This window comes from Hemitrygon akajei, chromosome 15 (genome assembly GCF_048418815.1).
Source record: "Hemitrygon akajei chromosome 15, sHemAka1.3, whole genome shotgun sequence".
NCBI lineage: Eukaryota > Metazoa > Chordata > Chondrichthyes > Myliobatiformes > Dasyatidae > Hemitrygon > Hemitrygon akajei.
In genome coordinates this window covers 83,407,758-83,426,290 of record NC_133138.1, presented here as the reverse complement: position 1 = coordinate 83,426,290, position 18,533 = coordinate 83,407,758, and the positions used below count along the sequence as shown (strand labels likewise).

The 18,533-nt window shown below is 41.1% G+C and overlaps 1 protein-coding gene across 1 annotated transcript in view; it reads right to left on the bottom strand.

The window, feature by feature from the left end:
* The window catches only part of LOC140739620 (matrix metalloproteinase-21-like), a 34,942-nt gene that overhangs the window by 2,707 nt on the left and 13,702 nt on the right, over nucleotides 1–18,533 (bottom strand). The window contains exons 4-6 of the mRNA XM_073068019.1: nucleotides 17,021–17,162; nucleotides 6,474–6,749; nucleotides 10–182 (exon numbers count right to left, since the gene is read on the bottom strand). Of these exons, the coding sequence (XP_072924120.1) occupies nucleotides 10–182; nucleotides 6,474–6,749; nucleotides 17,021–17,162 (591 nt within the window). The remainder of the gene's footprint in view (nucleotides 1–9; nucleotides 183–6,473; nucleotides 6,750–17,020; nucleotides 17,163–18,533) is intronic.

Here is an 18,533-nt window from a genome sequence, read left to right as displayed (position 1 = left end):
ACAACTTACCTCATCGCCTTTGAAGAAATAAATGTTCCTGTCATTTCTGTTGAAATAAGCTGTGTCTATTGGGTTGGGGACATCGGGGAACCCTTCACTGATGGGCTTGGGGTAGGTGTTTCCATGTGCGTCTTGAGTAAAAGCCATATCATTAATGGGGTCGTAGTGCCAGTACTGTGTCCCTGTAAATGAAATGGAGGAGTTAAAGATGTCTGATGCCCAAGTACTTTAAGATTCCTCATCTCCCAGTCGCACTGGTGAATGGCCATGCACAAAGTCATGCAACACAGAAACAGGCCTGATGGCCTACTGATTCTGACCCATTTACTCTCATCACCTTTTTCTAAAATCTTCTGTGTACCCCAGATTCTACCACTCACCTACACGCTAGGGAACATTTAGGATGTTGCAGGAAACTGAAGCACTTAGGGAAACCCGCACAATCACTGGAGAATGTGAAAACGCCATACAGAGGGACCTGAATTCAAGATCGAACCGGGCCACTCGAGCTGTGAGCTAGTGGTTCTACCAGCTGCACTAGCTGTCCCTTAACAGGTTTGTCAATTCCATAAGACCATAAGACATAGGCGCAGAATTAGACTATTCAGCCCATCAAGTCTGCTCCACCATTCCATCATGGCTGATTCTGGATCCCACTGAACCCCATACACCAGTCTTCTCATCATATCCTTTGACCCTATCCAATCAGGGTCAGGGTAATGTGGGCTGTCTTAATGACTATTGTCTGATAGTACTCACATCTACAGTGATGAAATGCTTTGAGAGGTTGGTCATGACCAGACTGAACTCCTGCCTCAGCAAGGACCTGGACCCATTGCAATTTGCCTATTGCCACAATATAACCATATAACAATTACAGCACTGAAACAGGCCATCTCGGTCCTTCTAGTCCGTGCTGAACGCTTACTCTCACCTAGTCCCACCGACCCCCACTCAGCCCATAACCCTCCATTCCTTTCCTGTCCATATACCTATCCAATTTTACTTTAAATGACAATACCAAACCTGTCTTTATCACTTCTACTGGAAGCTCGTTCCACACAGCTACCACTCTCTGAGTAAAGAAATTCCCCCCATGTTACCCTTAAACTTTTACCCCCTAACTCTCAACTCATGTCCTCTTGTTTGAATCTCCCATACTCTCAATGGAAAAAGCCTATCCACGTCAACTCTATCTATCCCCCTCATAATTTTAAATACCTCTATCAAGTCCCCCCTCAACCTTCTACGCTCCAAAGAATAAAGACCTAACTTGTTCAATCTTTCCCTGTAACTTAGGTGCTGAAACCCAGGTAACATTCTAGTAAATTTTCTCTGTACTCTCTCTATTTTGTTGACATCTTTCCTATAATTCAGTGACCAGAACTGTACACAATACTCCAAATTCGGCCTTACCAATGCCTTGTACAATTTTAACATTACATCCCAACTCCTACACTCAATGCTCTGATTTATAAAGGCCAGCATACCAAAAGCTTTCTTCACCACCCCATCCACATGAGATTCCACCTTCAGGGAACTATGCACCATTATTCCTAGATCACCCTGTTCTACTGTATTCTTCAATGCCCTACCATTTACCATGTATGTCCTATTTGGATTATTCCTACCAAAATGTAGCACCTCACACTTATCAGCATTAAACTCCATCCTCCATTGTTCAGCCCACTCTTCTAACTGGCCTAAATCTCTCTGCAAGCTTTGAAAACCTATTTCATTATCCACAACGCCATCTACCTTAGTATCATCTGCATACTTACTAATCCAATTTACCACCCCATCATCCAGATCATTAATGTATATGACAAACAACTTTGGACCCAGTACAGATCCCTGAGGCACACCACTAGTCACCGGCCTCCAACTTGACAAACAGTTATCCACCACTACTCTCTGGCATCTCCCATCCAGCCACTGTTGAATCCATTTTACTACTTCAATATTAATACCTAACGATTAAACCTTCCTAACTAACCTTCCGTGCGGAACCTTGTCAAAGGCCTTACTGAAGTCCATATGGACAACATCCACTGCCTTACCCTCGTCAACTTTCCTCGTAACCTCTTCAAAAAATTCAATAAGATTTGTCAAACATGATCTTCCACGCACAAATCCATGCTGACTATTCCTAATCAGACCCTGTCTATCCAGATAATTATATATACCGTCTCTAAGAATACTTTCCATTAATTTACCCACCACTGACGTCAAACTGACAGGCCTCTAATTGTTAGGTTTACTCTTAGAACCCTTTTTAAACAATGGAACCACCTGAGCAATACGCCAGTCCTCCGGCACCATCCCCGTTTCTAATGACATTTGAAATATTTCTGTCAATAGGTCAACAGTAGATGCAATTTCAATGGCTCTTCGCAATGGACAACATAAACACTTATGTCAGGATGCTGTTCATCAACTATAGCTCAGCATTTAATACCATCTTTCCCACAATTCTGAAACAGAACTTGGGCCTCTGTACCTCCCTTTGCAATTGGATCCTCGACTCCCTAACCAGAAGACCACAATCTGTGTGGATTGGTAATAACATCTCCTCACTGATGATCAACGCTGGTGCACCTCAGAGGGATGTGCTTAACCCACTGCTCTACTCTCTCTATACCCTTGACTGTATGGCTAAGCGTAGCTCAAATAGCATCTATAAATTTACTGATGATACAACCATTGTTGGTAGAATCTCAGGTGGTGACAAGAGGGTGTACAGGAGTGAGATATGCCAATTCCAGTGAAGAAGGTGAAATCAAAAATCGTTCAGACATATGGAGGCTCCATTAATTTCTTCAGCTTATCCCGTCTTTCAGTCAAATCATGACTTATTTATGTTTCAGTTCCATTTTCTTGTATTTGGTCCACATCCATTAACATTATAACCCACCAAGGATTTTCAATTTTTGTCTTGGAGACTCCTGTTGACTCTCACCAGACTACTGGGGGGGTTTGGGTGGGGGGGGGGGGGGGAAACTGCTCTGGATTTCTAATATTCCCTGTGAATAGATGCTCCCAGTTTTGATTCTAGAGGGTTTCAACTTGGTTTTAAGGTTATGTGCCCTCATTTTTGCAACTTCCTTACCCAATAAAGCACAGGATCTTTTGTAAGAGTCTTTGAAATCACCTCAGATAGCCATTCACAAGGAAATAAAACCATTTATGTAACCTGTCATCATAAATGATGGTGGACCATCCAGATCTATTTGGATGAGTGTGTGTCTTCAAGGACATATTGGATATACCCAAACCAAAAGCCATGGATGAGCCACTAGATTCATAGCCTATTGAGGGCTAGATCTGTGGCATTCAAGACTGGTGTTCAGGTAGAACCTACAGAAAGCTATTTAAAGAGCAAAAAAAACCCCAATTCTGATTGAGGCTCGAGATGGAATTTAATGCATGTCAGCTCTTGTAGGGTTTGCATGTCATTTCTTCCTACAAAGAGAAAATTAACATAATGAATGGCCATTATGCTTCGCTCCCAGATGAGCTCAATGCCCCATATGCATTCTTTGAAAGGGAGAATAAAATTAAACTTGTGCATATCCCTGCAGTACTTCATGATCCTAAAATCTCTGTCTCAGAAGCAGATATCAGAATATCTTTCAAGAGTATAAGCCCTCACAAGTTGTCAAGCCCTGATGGTGTACTTGGTAGGGCTCTGAGAACCTGTGCCAACCAACTGGCAGGAGTGTTCAAGGACATCTTCAATTTCTTGCTGCTGTAGTTGGAAGTTCCCAGCTGCTTCAAAAGGGTGACAATCATACCAGTGCCCATGCAGGCCAGGGTGAGCTGCTGCACTGATTATCACCCAGTGGCATTCACATTTACTGTGATGAAATGCTTTGAGACGGTATTTGTGGCTAGAATCAACTCTTGTCTGTTTAGGGACCTGAACTCACTACAATTCGCCTATTACCACAATAGGTCTACAGTGGATGCAATCTCACTGGCCCTGGATCACTTGGACAATAGTAATACCTACATCAGGCTGTTGTTTATTGGTTACAACTCAGTGTTCAACACAATCATACTGTTCTAATTAACAAGCTCCAAATCCTAGGCCTCTGTACCTCACCCTGCAACTAAATCCTTGACTTTCTCACTGGAAAACTGCAATCTGTGCAGATCGAAGAAAACATCTTCACCTCAAGTCTATGTACTTAGATCTACTCTCTCTATACCAATGACTGTGTGGGTAGGCACAGCTCAAACATCTTCTATAAATCTGCCAATGACACAACTGTTGTTGGTAGAATTTGAGATGGTGACAAGGAGGTGTACAGGAGCGAGATGGATCAGCTGGTTGAGGGGCACTGAAACAACAACCTTGCACTCAATGTCATAAGACCAAGGAATTGATTGTGGAAATTGAGGGAACAAACACCAGTCCTCATCTAAGAATCAGAAGTGGAAAGGGAGAGTGGTTTCAAGTTCCTGGGAGTCAACATCTCAGAAGATTTATCCTGAGTCCAACATATTGATGTAATTTGTCAGCTATTATTCATTAGGGGTTTGAGGAGATTTTGTTTGTCACCAATGATACTCACAGATTTCTACATATTTACTCTGGAGAGCATTGCCATCCGGTATGGAGAGGTCACTGCATAGGATCGAAAAAACTACAGCAAGTTGTAAACTTAATCAGCTCCATCATGGGTACTAGCCACTCAGCATCAAGGAAACCTTCAAAATGTAATGCTTCAAAAAGACTGCATTCATCATTCAGGACCACCATCACCCAGGACATGCCCTCTTCTTATGGCTACCATCAAGGAGGAGGTACTGGAGACTCAACGTTTTAGGAACAGCTTTTTCCCCTTCACTATCAGACTTCTGAATGGACAGTGAACCCATAAATGCTACCTCACTGTTCTTTGTTCTCTTTTTGCACTACTTATCTAATTACATTTATATATATATTGTTATTTATATGCTTTTTTATTAATATGTATTGCATTCTACTGCTGCCACAAAAAAAAACAAATTTCATGACATAAACCAATAATATTAAACCTGATTCTGATTCTGGACTCACTAACAGGAATTCTGGGAAAGGTTTGAAAACAGAAAATGCTGGAAACACTCAGCAGGTCAGGCAGCGCCTGTGGAAAGTGACAATATTTCATGTCAGAAAGTCTTCACCAGAGCTGGGAAAGGGAATATTAAATTAGTTCAGTAGAAAAGAAAACTAACAGATACCCTCTAACTTGCAAAGTGTTTCTAGCAAATTTACTTCATATTTCCAGTATCTACTGTGTATTTATTATAATGTATGATTTTGAAATAGCCAGTTTGGAGAATGTCACAAAAGATGATGACAATGGCATCATCTGTTGAGTGCAATTGCAAACTCCCAGCAAGGGCAATTCAATTTGATTTCAGTACTGGATATAGCCCAGTGGTAGAACTCTTGCCTGAAGGGAGCAGTTTGAGGATTTCACTGTATAATCTAGGTTAGAGTCCACTTAAGGGAGTCCAGTTATAGCATTGATCAGATGCAGAAACTGAAACTCTTCATTTTACCTCAATACCCAGTGCTTCTGTGAATTCAGCGAACTCCACCCCACCTTGAAAATTCAACCATACGCACTTTGCACCAGCAGCTCCAGTCCTGGAGTAGTGAGGCCACATCACCATCTTACCTTATATGGTAAGTGGGGAGGTGGGGAGCCTCACTGCCGTAGAAGTCCAGGAACCAGGATTTGATTCTGACCTCATGCTGCTTGCACGGAGTTTGTACCTTTTCCCCATGACCGTGTTGATTTCTGCTGACTGTTTCACTCTCCTTTTATATCCCAAAAATATCTGGATTGGTAGCTTAATTGACCACCTGTAAAATATTTCTTGATGTATATTAAAAGCAGATGGAATCACAGTGAAGCTGATGGACACGTGTAAAGGGAAAATTATTTGAATGGAACTCATGAGATTGTCCCCTTGGAAGCAGGCATGGAAATGATGGGTTAAATGAGTTTTTTTAGTGCAGTATAAAATTGAACATTGGATCTTTCTAGCTCAGATTTCACTCTTGGTAAACTTACTTGTAACGCAGGAGCGTAATCAGTGCATCAGATCATTGCTAGCTCCCATCAGACTAATCTCGTCAGTCTAACTCTCCCTCTCAGTTGGATACAACTTCCATCTCTCCATATCTCTCACATACTCATCAAATCCCATTTAATTGTCTTCACATTTACCTGTACTAAATGGTAACCCATTGTAACCAATTAACCACTCAACGTACCTTTGAGATGCAAGTCGAGGAAACAATGTGGTGACAGGGAGAATGTGTGAATTCTACACAGATGGCTTCCGAGGTCAGGATCGAACCCAGGTCATTGGGGCTGTGAGCCAGCAGCTTTACCAGCTGTGCTATCCCATTTATCTTTGAGACAACTGGGAAAATTATAATTTACCCTGTCATAAACTTCCTTATATTTTACCTTTGAAGAAGTACTGTACATCTCTTTTCTCCTCAAAATGGTTACTCCAGGCCCAGATATGAACAAAGGCATCTATATCTGATTCAGGAAGATTTCGCCATCCAGTGGAGATGGGAATTGGGTCTCCATAGCGAGTCCTGTTGCTCCTGTTTTCGTACAGCCAGTACCAGCTCTTTCTGAAGAAGTATGTGTTGAAGTGGTAAGTCACAGTGCCATCGGAATTCTTACGCTGGTAGACCCAGTCAAACACTGTACTGAAAGCACCTTCACAAGCACCTAAGAATTGAGGCAGGAACCACACGTTACCAATTTGGACATAGCCAGGATAAATTATTTGTCATTGAATGCTGTATATGCTAATGCCTTATGAGGAGCAGAGTTCATGGGTATCAGATCTAGGAATGTGATGCAATTTAAGTGCAATTCCAGTAAAACTACTTAGTATAAACCGCAACATTCTGTCCTTGTCTGAGATTGTGAAATGACAGTTTATTTTATAGCATTGTAAAGGGTGTCTGCAAGGTTTATTCATCCCTACTAACCTGAAAGTAGAAACATAGAAAACCTACAGCACAATACAGGCCCTTCGGTCCACAAAGCTGTGCTGAACGTGTCCCTTTCTTAGAAATTACCTAGGATTAGCCATAGCCCTCTATTTTTCTGAGCTCCATGTACCTATCCAGGAATCTCTTAAAAGACCCTATCATATCCGCCTCCACCACTGTCGCCGGCAGCCCATTCCACGCACTTACTACTCTGCGTCAAAAACTTATCCTGACATCTCCACTGTACCTACTTCCAAGCACCTTAAAACTGTGCCCTCTTGTGCTAGCCATTTCAGCCCCAGTGATGACTTTCTTCTTGAACTAATGCAGATTAAAACTTGGTTTTCTGAAATTATCTGATTTGAATTAAAGTCCATCAGCCTGTAACAAGGACTCTTGATTCTCCCTCCGTGGATGCAAATTGACTTGTGTGTTTCCAACACTGATTGATTTTATCATTAAGAATTGTATTGATCACAAAAGGACCAGACTTGCTGTGGACAACTCATGACATTTATAAACCAGGTCCTTTTTTCAATAGCGCTCTTGTTTTATGATCAGTTTTATTGTATGGATAAGACATTTTTTATCTTCAATTGAATTTAATTTCTAAAAATGTTGTGATGGATTTCTACTTAACAACCCTTGGATTATAAATTTGACAATATATCATAAGTCCATAAGACCACGCCCTAGGAGTAGAATTAGGCCACTTGGCCCATTGAACCTGCTCTAACATTCCATCATGGCTGATTTATTATCCCTCTCAACCCTACTTTCCTACCATCTCCCCATAACTTTTGACACTCTGATCAATCAAGAACCTATCAACCTCAGCCTTAAATAAATAACTTGGCCTGCACAGCTGCCTGTGGCAATGAATTTCAAAGATTCACCACCCTCTGGTAAAATATTTTACCTCACCTCTGTTCTAAATGGATGTCCTTTAATTCTGAGTCTGTGCTTTCTGGTCCTAGACTCCCCCATCTAGGAAATATCTTCTCCACATCCACTCTATCTGGGCCTTTCAGTGTTTAATATATTTCAGTGAGATACCCCTTTGTTCTTCTAAACTTCAGGGAGTAGAGTCTCAGAGCCATAAACTCTCCTCATATGTTAACTCTTTCATTCCTCCTCTGGACCCTCTCCAATGCCCGCATATCCTTTCTTTGATAAGGGGCCCAAACCTATTCACAATATTCCAAGTGAGGCCTCACCAGTGTCTTACAAAGACTCAGCATCCTAACCTTGCTTTTGTATTCTAGACTTCTCGAAATTAATGCTAACATTGCATTTGCCTCCCTCACACCAACTCATCCTGCAAGTTGACCTTTAGGGAATCCTGCACAAGGACTCTCAAGGCCTTTGATTTTTTAAATTTTCTCTCCATTTTGAAATGACTCCATGCCTTTATTCCTTCCGCCTAAGCGCATGACCATACACTTTGTAACCCAGGTTAATTAAACCCAAAGATGTAATGTTGGAAAGCTCTACCTGCGAAGGGATGAAAACGAGGTTTACTGAATTTTTTAAAAAAAAGAGAACTTTAAAAAAAATCTACGCCAGAACAAGACGTGGCTGATGAGGCGTGGATGAGCAATAGAAACACAGCAAACTATAGAAACTAACTAAAGATAAAAATCTGTAACGGGAATTAGTTCTGTTAAATCACGCCAAGGAATTGGTGAGTTAAAACACTTTTACTGTTCTGAGTGTATAATTTGTGTGTGAAGTATGTTCAGTAGTGTTGCAACTGAGAAATGTTTTGAAATGACAATGTGACATTGAGTTATTTTGAAATAGAGAATAAAATGCGTATAAGAACTTATGGATTGTAGTCTTGCTGTACACAGGTCAGGTTTTTATTTTGTGTAAGTTTTGTGAATCGACTTTTCATGGATGACTCACTATTTCCTCTAAAAGGCCAAGAAACAAGATGGCGGACCACCCAAGATCGAAGAATCAGCAAGGAATGAAATGTTTCAAGACGTAGAGGATTTAATAGGGTTGGGTGAATAAGTTTCATTCTCAGTTGAAGGATCTGAATTTGAATTTTTGGAAGAACTGATTATTTTGCAAGAACTTTGATAAGTGACTGAATGGGATTTACTTTGTTTAAGAGTTGGAGATTTGTCATGAAGGGAGTTAAGCTGTATATACAGCATATAATTTTGGAGGTGTTGAATTTGAATTTGTAGACATACTGACATGAACTAAAACTAAATTTACCTATTCTACTTCAGAATAGGAATTCAATTAGTTTTCCGACTAACTAGGGATAAATAAAAAGGAAAGGTCAGTCTGTAAACCTTTAAAAAGAGTACTAGATCTAATTAGTTAGAGAAATTGGAGCAATAAAGGTTATTCTAATGAAACTCACTGATTCTAACTATAAAGGAATTTGGTTTTCATTTGCTATCTGAGATTTGGAACCTAAAACAGACTTTTGAATTGTGCTTACTGTATATCTTGCTATTTTTTATAAACAAAATTACCTCTAGAAGTGTGTGTTTTCTACTCACTGCCTCCTTACAATACCTAGAGCTTCTGATGGCCCACTAGCGCCCAGTGTAGTACTATGTGAACAAATTTTCTTATAAGGAGTGTGATGTCCAGACACACGAGATCAAGCACTACACAGGTGTTACAACTTCTCTACACTATATTCTATCTGCCACTTCTTTGCCCATTCCCCCAATCTGTCTCGGTCCTTCTGCAGACATCCTGCATCCTCAACTCCACCCGCCCCTCCACCTGTATTTGCAGACTTGGCCACAAAGCCATCAAGATCTTAAGTAATTTCATTGGCATATGACATGAAAAGAGGCAGTCCCAATGCCAAGCCCTGTGGCACACTACTAGTCACCGGCAGCCAATCAGAAAAGGTTAACTTTATTCCCACTCTTTTCCTCCTGTCAGTCAGCCAATCTTCTATCCATGCTGGTATCATTCCTGTAATACCATTGGCTCTTAAGCAGCCTAATGTTTGGCACCTTGTCAAAGGCTTTCTGAAAATCCAAATAAACAACATACATTACTGTATATATTTATATGGTGTATAAATATATCCACTATATTTAGTGATGCTACATGATTCCATCTGAAGTGCTGAGAACTTTTCTTCCTAATCCTCTTTCCGGAAACTTCTAGTGATAAAATTTTACATTCGGCTTCTTCAGCCAACAACATTTTGATTACAAGTCAGCTAGTGCGACCTAAGAAAATGAAGGAAGTGCTATTCTTCTCTAGACAAGTACTGAAGCTGATTCACAAAACTAACGCTGGAAAGGAGTCATCCATCCAAAGTGATCAAGCTGTGCTTCCATAATCCCAGAAACTACTGAACTTAATTACACATCGAGGGAAACTGACTAACGAAAGGGAAAAAAGTAAACAATGTTGATTCAAAGTACCAATGGAAACAACCCTGGCTTCTTCTGTGATTCACGTCAATAAATTCCTTCATCCCCAGGATCCTTATAAGAAGACTCTTTGATCCTTATAAGAAGTCTCTTCTGCAGATTCTCTGAGGTTTTTATGCCTTTCCTAAAGTATATTCTGAAGAATGGGACACAATACTCCAAGAGTGATCAAACTGGGTGTAAAGTTGCATCATAACTTCCTAAAGTAATGAACGTGATAGGTACTGATGGGTGTAACAGTTGTTGTGGATGCAGTAGGCTAAAGAGCCTGTTTCTGACTATAGCACCCGATTTTAGCATGACTCTAGAGAGTTGAATCGAGACTCCAAATCATATCTTTTTATAGCATTCTAGTATTTTCAGCACTTCTTTCTGTGATTTTATTCCTTTTCATCTTTCCTTTTGTTGCTCAATAACTTGGGACCATTAATCTAATGCTCCTATTAAAGCACCAATAATAGAGGAAGTGAACCAGATTTGCAAAAGTGCAAGATAATTTTGCAACCTCTCGCTCATGGACTCACTACCCAGTCTGGGTCTATCATTACTTAGTTATTAAGTAGTGAAGTGATGGAAGAAACATACAATCAGACTGTAGCATCCGTAATTTCTGTCAAAAATAATGTTACTTCTCAAGCTTTCCAACCTAGACAATCTGACATGAAGACTTCTCTCACTCTTTTACTGTACTTCCCAGACGATCTCAATGAAATATTTTTTGTTTCTCTCCCATTTGCTGACCTTCACCACCTCATTTTTGAAAACCTCTTTCATCCTCAGAGTCAGCCCTGTGAATCCCTTTTTCAGGGGTTCAAAACTGTGTAGTTTATAGGACAAGCAGCATCTGGGAAATAGAAACTAATTTAACCCAGTATATGTCCATGTCAACTTTGGCCTCACATCATCAGAATTCCTTTTGTCCTGTCCATTTCAGCTTTGTAACTTAAAAATTAAATTTTTGTCCCTCCTTCCCGGTTCTGAATAGTGGTCTTTGACTTGAAATCTTAACTCTCCCACTTTCTGCATATGTTGTCTGACCTGAAATCATTAAATAATAGAATTCAACCTGCAGATAAAGGAAACTACAAAGACATGAGGGAAGAGCTAGTCAAAGTTGATTGAAAGGGAACACTAGCAAGGATGATGGCAGAATAACAATGGTCGGAGTTTCTGGGAGAAATTCAGAAGGGACAGGATAAAGGAAGGATGAGGCAACTGTGGGTGACAAGGAAAGTCAAAGACATCATTAAAGCAAAAGAGAAGACATAAAATAAAGTAAAATATAATGGAAAGCTAGTGGATTGGGAAACACACAGAAAATGTTAGAGGAATAGGGAATGGTGGGGGGGGGGTGGTGGTGGGGGTTTGAGAAATTGATGTTCATGCCAACAGGTTGCAGGCTACCCAGACAGAATATAAGGTGTTGCAGCTCCAACCGGAGTGTGGCCAAATTGCGGCAGTACAGGAGGCCATGGACTGACATGCTGGAATGGGAATGGGCAGTAGAATTGAAAAATGTCACTACAGGGAGATGCCACTATATCTGGTGGATGGAGCATATGTGCTCAGTGAAGCGATCTCCCAATCTACTGGTATACAGGAGGCCACAGCAGGAGCACCAAATACAGTAGATGATATAAGAACATAAGAAATAGGAGCAGGAGTAAGCCATCTATTCCATCGAGCCTGCCCTGCCGTTCAATAAGATCATGGTTGATCTGGCCATGGACTCATCTGCCTTTCCGGTGGACCTTAGGACACAACGGAACCCCAGATCTCATTTAACCTGTCTCAGTGCGGTGGACATTAGGACCCGGCGTCAGAGCTCTGAATGCACAGTGTTTCTGTTCACGAAAATAATCACGATCACAATTGAAAATGAAGTGGAAATAATAAAGCGATCAGAAAGAGGTGAAACACCATCGGTCATTGGAAAAGTGTTAGGCTAGGTCGGTCAACGATCGGAGCAGTTTTAAAGGATAAAGTGAGAAAGGCTCTGCCCCAATGAAAGCTACAATTATTACTAAGCAACACAATGGTTTAATGATTAGGTTCTGGGGATTTGAGTTTTTGATCCTCCACATCAACCCGGCATGGTGGAGAGCGTACTCGGGAGTGATCTGTACCAAGTCCCGACAACTTCTGTTCCCGAGCCTGGCACTGAAACTTACGTTCTTAAGTGTTTTATATGCATAGAAAGGTAAAATGTATACTATATACTAAGACAAACGTTTGACTAACTGACACTAAAAAATACCGGATGTACCCGTTCCAACTTACTTAGTAAGAGAACTTCTGATTTTTTTCGATTCCGATCCACGATAACCCACACACATCCTCCCGTATACTTTAAATCATCTCTAGATTACTTATAATACCTAATACAATGTAAATGCTGTGTAAAATGGTTGTTATACTGCATTGTTTAGGGAATAATGACAAGAAAAAATGTCTGTACATGCTCAAACAACAAGTGCTGGAAGAGCACTTCTGGGTTTTCGCGATTCGCAGTTGGTTGAATTCGCGCATGCGGAATCCGCGGATAAGGAGGGCCGACTGTATTTACTGAGGTAGCCTCCACTGCTTCATTAGGCAGAGAATTCCACAGATTCAGTGCCCTCTGAGAAAAACATTTCCTCCTCATCTTCGTCCTAAATCTTGAGGCTATGTCTTCTAGCTCTAGTATATCCTACCAGTGGAAACAACTTTCCTGCCTCAATCTTATCTATTCCTTTCATAATTTTATATGTTTCTATAAGATCTTCTCTCATTCTTCTGAATTCCAGCAAGTACAGTTCCAGTTGACTCAGTCTCTCCTCATAGTCAAACCCTCTCATCTCTGGAATCAACCCGGTGGACTTTCTCTGCACTGCCTCCAAAGCCAGTGTATCCTTCCTCAAATAAGGAGACCAGAACTGCACACAGTACTCCAGGTGTGGCCTCACCAGTACCCTGTACAGTTGCATCATAATCTCCCTGCTCTTAAATTCAATCCCTCTAGCAATGAAGGTCAACATTCCATTTGCCTTCCTGATAGCCTGCTGTACAGGCAAACCAACCTTATGTGATTCATACACAAGCACTCCCAAGTCCCTCTGCACAGCAGCATGCTGCAATTTTTTACCACTTAAATAATAATTTGCTCTTCCATTTTTCCTTCCAAAGTGGATGACCTCACATTTACCAACATTGTACTCCATCTGTCAGACCCTTGCCTACTTACTTAACCTATCTATATCTCTCTGCACCTTCTGCAAAATTTGCTTTTCCACTCAATTTCGTATCATCAACAAACTTAGATATACTACACTTGGTCCACTGTTCCAGATTGTTACTGTATATCGTGAACAGCAGTGGGCCCAGCACCAACCCCTGTGGCACAACACTCATCACTGATTGCCAACCAGAGTGTTAGCCATGTATCCCGACCCTCTGCTTTCAATTAGTTAGTCAGCTGTCTATACATGCTAATACATCACCCACAACTCTATGCATCCTTAACTTATGGATAAGTCTTTCATGTGACACCTTATCGAACGCCTTCTGGAAATCCAAGAAAATAACGTCAATCTGTACCCTTCTATCCACTGAGCTTATTATATTATCAACAGACTCACAGGTGAAATGTTGCCTCACCTGGAAGCTCTGTTTGGGGCCCTGAATGGTAGTGAGGGAAGAAGTGTAGGGGCAGATGTGACACTTGTTCCACTTGCAAGGATAAATGCTGGGAGAGAGATCAGTGGGGAGGGATGAGTGAATAAGGGAACGATCTCTGCAGAAAGTAGAAAGTAGGGGTGAGGGAAAAATGTGCTTCGTGCTGGAATCCTGCTAGAGACAGTGGAAGTACGGAGAATTGTGTGCTGGACATGGGGTGGTAGGTGAGGACAATAGAACCCCTATCACTGGTGTGGTGGTGGGAGGACGAGGTGAGGTCAGACATGTGCACAATGGAAGAGATGTGGGTGAGGGCAGAGAAAGACCCCTTCTTTGAAGAAGGAGGACACTTTAGTATAGCCAACAAAAAGGCAAGCATTGCAGGGACCTGTGCAAGTGCCCAAGGCCACATCTTTGGTTTGATGGAAGTGGGAGGAGCAGAAGGAGAACTTATTGAGGGTGAGGACCAGTTTTGCCAGATGGAAGAGAGTGATAGAGAGTGATAGTGAAGAAGAACTGGTTGGGTTTGTTGTCCAGAAAGAAATGGAGAGTTTTAAGGTGGATGGATGTGGTGGATGGATGGTGGATGGATGTGTATAGGGACTAGACATCCATAGTGAAAATTAAATAACCAGGGCCAGGGAACCTGAAGTCACTGAAAAGATTCAGAACATGTGAAGTGTCATGGATGTAGGTAGAAAGGGACTGAACCAGGGGTATAAAACAAAGCTGAGGTATGTAGATATAAATTCAGTGGGGCAAGAACAGGCTAAACAATGGGTCTACCTGAACAGGCAGGTTTATGGATCTTGAGTAGGAGGTAGAAATAGGTATTGTGGGGTAAGGGAGCTATAAGGTTGGGGAAATGGATGGAAGATCCCCAGAGTTAATAAGGTCAGAGATGGCCTGCTGCTCCTTGGTGGGGTCCTGTTTGAGGGGTAAGTAAGAGAACATGTCTGAGAGTTGCTGCCTGTTCTCAGGGAGGTCAGTCCGCCAGACTACTACAATGCCCCCATTATCTATAGGTCTGGTGGTGAGCTTTGGATTAGTGTGGTGGGATTGGAGAGCAGCAAATTCGGAAGCAGTGAGATTAGAATTGGAGAGAGGAGATTCAGTTAGCAGGCACAAGACTAGAGTGGCATGTCTAGGAGAAGGAGGAGGGTTGAAGACGACAGTAGGGGTCATCATTGTGGGCTGGAAAGTCCTTGTCAAAGAAATAGGCTTGGAGATGGAGGCAGCCGAAGAAGAGATCGGTGTCATGGTGGGTGAGGAACTCACTACCTCAGAGAAGAGAAGGTCAGAGAGAATTGTGAAGACCTGGCACAGATGAGAGCTGGGATCAGAGATGGGAAGAGGATTGGTTGTGTTTGAGGAGAGGAAAGGTTTGGGGTGTTCTTGTGTTCGTGTTTGTGACTGTCTTAATCTATCCTGCTATATTTAAAGATCTGTGGAAACACTTCTTCACTCTACTCAATACCTTCAAGTTTAATGTATATTCTCTTGTCTGTTTCATGTTCCAAAATGCATTACCCCACACTTCACATTAAATTCCATTTATTACAAGCCCCTCTATATATTCTTGCAGCTTAAAGCTTTTCTTCTTACGGCTAAGTTTTAGATTGTCTCTGTTGTGCTGCAGCATTTAATCCAGATCATCAATATAAAAAAAACAAGGGGCTGAGTAATGACCCCATGGAATGTCATGAGAAATAGCTTTCAAGTCACAAAAATACACATTACTTATTAATTTGCCTCTATCCATGGAGCTCAGGATTTAGCTGCCCTAGTCCTGTAAGATCCTGAAGCCCCTTCAATCTCTTCCCTAATTTTCAGCACAATGAAGTCCCTGGAGCCAGTTTTCAATCTTCCAAGTCCTGTTCAGTTTTCATGCTTACAGTATACCTTACAGTAGCCCACTGGAAACATAATCTTCCTTATGTTTTATTTAAATCTTCCTTTATCATCTCTTGAGTCATCTCCAAACACCACTGCCTGAGTCACCTCTAGCTCCCTCCCCTCCCTTGCTCCCTCATCCCCACTAATCACAGCTGAGCCTTTAGTTAGTTCATCTCCTTTCTCTTCCTAAAACCTGGCACAATTTAAGCTTTTTGTCATAGTGAACAACTCCTTCTTTAAGTAGCTATTCTGATCCTGTGAAGCATCTTTGAATGGCATTCTGATATTATTAATTATTTTTACAGTATTTCATTAAAGTATTTTATTAATGGAGGTTATGTGTGGTTCTTGCTGAATATGGAAATAGCACTTACCCAAATTGTCAAATGCCAACTGGGTGAAAGACAATGAACTCCCTTTATCAATGTGATAGGGCACCTCATCTGCAGGCTTAGATTATAGCAGCAAATGAGTTAAATTAACTAGCCTGTGGATGTGGAGACAAGCAAGATGAAGAATCAGAAATCAATAACTTCACCTTCATTCCAAGATTACTCCAGGATAGAGGACTGCATAGAGAATTTTAATTTGTAAGGATCAACTGGGTCTAGTCTTCAATTCTAAAGCAAATAGCTTTTGTTACCAACAAAGATACCTCCTTCTTCAAATCTACTCCCAAAATGAGATTTTCAAGGTGTATGTTAAATTGTGAGGACCATTTTCCAAAAGCTTTGGGTGAGATGATTTTCAGCAATTGGCCAGCTCTGCATCAGTCTCTCTTAGACTTCAGTGCCACTAATCTGAGTGAAGTAAAAAGTACTATTCTGTACTGTACTAGAACTGAAGAAGATCCACTACACGGACTTCTGTAAATAAGCACTAAATCTGTCTAGAATTTGTTTCTCAGTTTAATTGATAAAGGATGTAGACAATCTTATTAAGAAAGACACCTTTTCATTTCCCCCTTATGTTGAATGGAATAGTCCGCTCTCACTGTAACAGGATCTCTGCTTCCAGAGCCTGTACTTACCATATAAACGTTGTATAGCCTTCCTGTCTAACCAGTCTAGTTCAAAGTTTTCACCATGCGTGTTGTAATTTGGGTGCATAACAGAGCCTGTTCGAAGGAGATGGGACAAGCCAAGTGCATGGCCAATTTCATGGACAGCAACCTATAGGGAAGAGTGCAAGGAAGCAGTCTATAAGCACAAAGTTGAACAAGATCACTTTCTTGGTTACATTGTGTTTAGGTAACTTAAAATGAATTGGGTAACTCAGTGAGGTTTACTTAAACATGCAAGATCCCTTTTCTTTTGGCTTTTTTGAAGATTCATTAAGATGTTTAACAATGAGAAGGCATGTAGTTTATGCAGTATTTCATGGATCTCAGCCCAGCTGTTTGGTTGTAATTTGTTGAATAAACTAATCTTCTCCTGAATATTCCAGTAAAGTTGTTATTTCTATCTGCACGTTTTGAACAAGTACTGATGATCATATTCATGTGAATAAGTACTGCGATTGCACAAAATTGGTAGGTCCAGGTGGTAAGCGTGACGGGAGCAAAGTGGGAGTTATTTATAGCTGTCATCTAACCCCATTACAGCTTCAAAGATCATTTTGTCTCTACCAAACTATGTAATTTTTATTGTTTTGCAGTTTTCTTCCCTCTAACTCCAGCTGAAAGTACTGACTGTAATCAGAAGTCTATTCATTCCCAAATGATATCAGAACTGAGTGGATGACATTCAGGAGAAGTGGCTGATATCCCCTCTTTCTCTCTTTCTCTTTCTCTCTGTCTCTCCCTGACCCAGGGAGGTAACTGCTGGCTAACAACACGTTAAGCTGCCTGAGGTGACTTCACAAGAATAAAGTAAGAACCGAACTTGGGCCACTCCATAACCAATTCTCTAAGTTGGAGATCACCAGCAAAGCACTGTGTCACTTCACTGGCCTTCCATCAGAGTTTTGAACACCAGTGGGAATTGGTAATTAGTAATCTGTTTATTCTTGTCACGTGTTGAGTACACTGAAAAACTTCGCTGTGCAGGCCATCTATATGGATCATTCCATAGCATTTTTGAAGTAGACAAAGGGAATGGCAATAATAGAATGTAGAGTATAGTCTAGCAGTTAGAGAAACAACTAAAATGAAGTGTGGGTGAAAAATAAAGTTTAAGAACCATGACAAAGTAGACTGAGAGATCAAGTGTTTACCTTTATTGTGCAAGAGTCTTATAACAGGAGGATAGAAACTTTCCTTAAGCTTGATATTGCTTATTCACCAGCTTTTTATCTTCTGCCTAATGGAAGACGGGTAGAAGATGAAATGACTAGGGTGGGAGGTGTCCTGGATTATGCTGGCTCCTTTACTAAGTCAGTGAGAAGTACAGACAAGAGTCCATGGAGGAGAGGCTGGTTTGTGTGATGGACTGAGCTGTGTTGACAACTCTGTGCATTTTCATGCAGACTTAGGCACAATTGCCATAACAAATTGTGATGGACTTGGTACATCTGTAAAAAATAAGGATTACTATGCAGCCTAC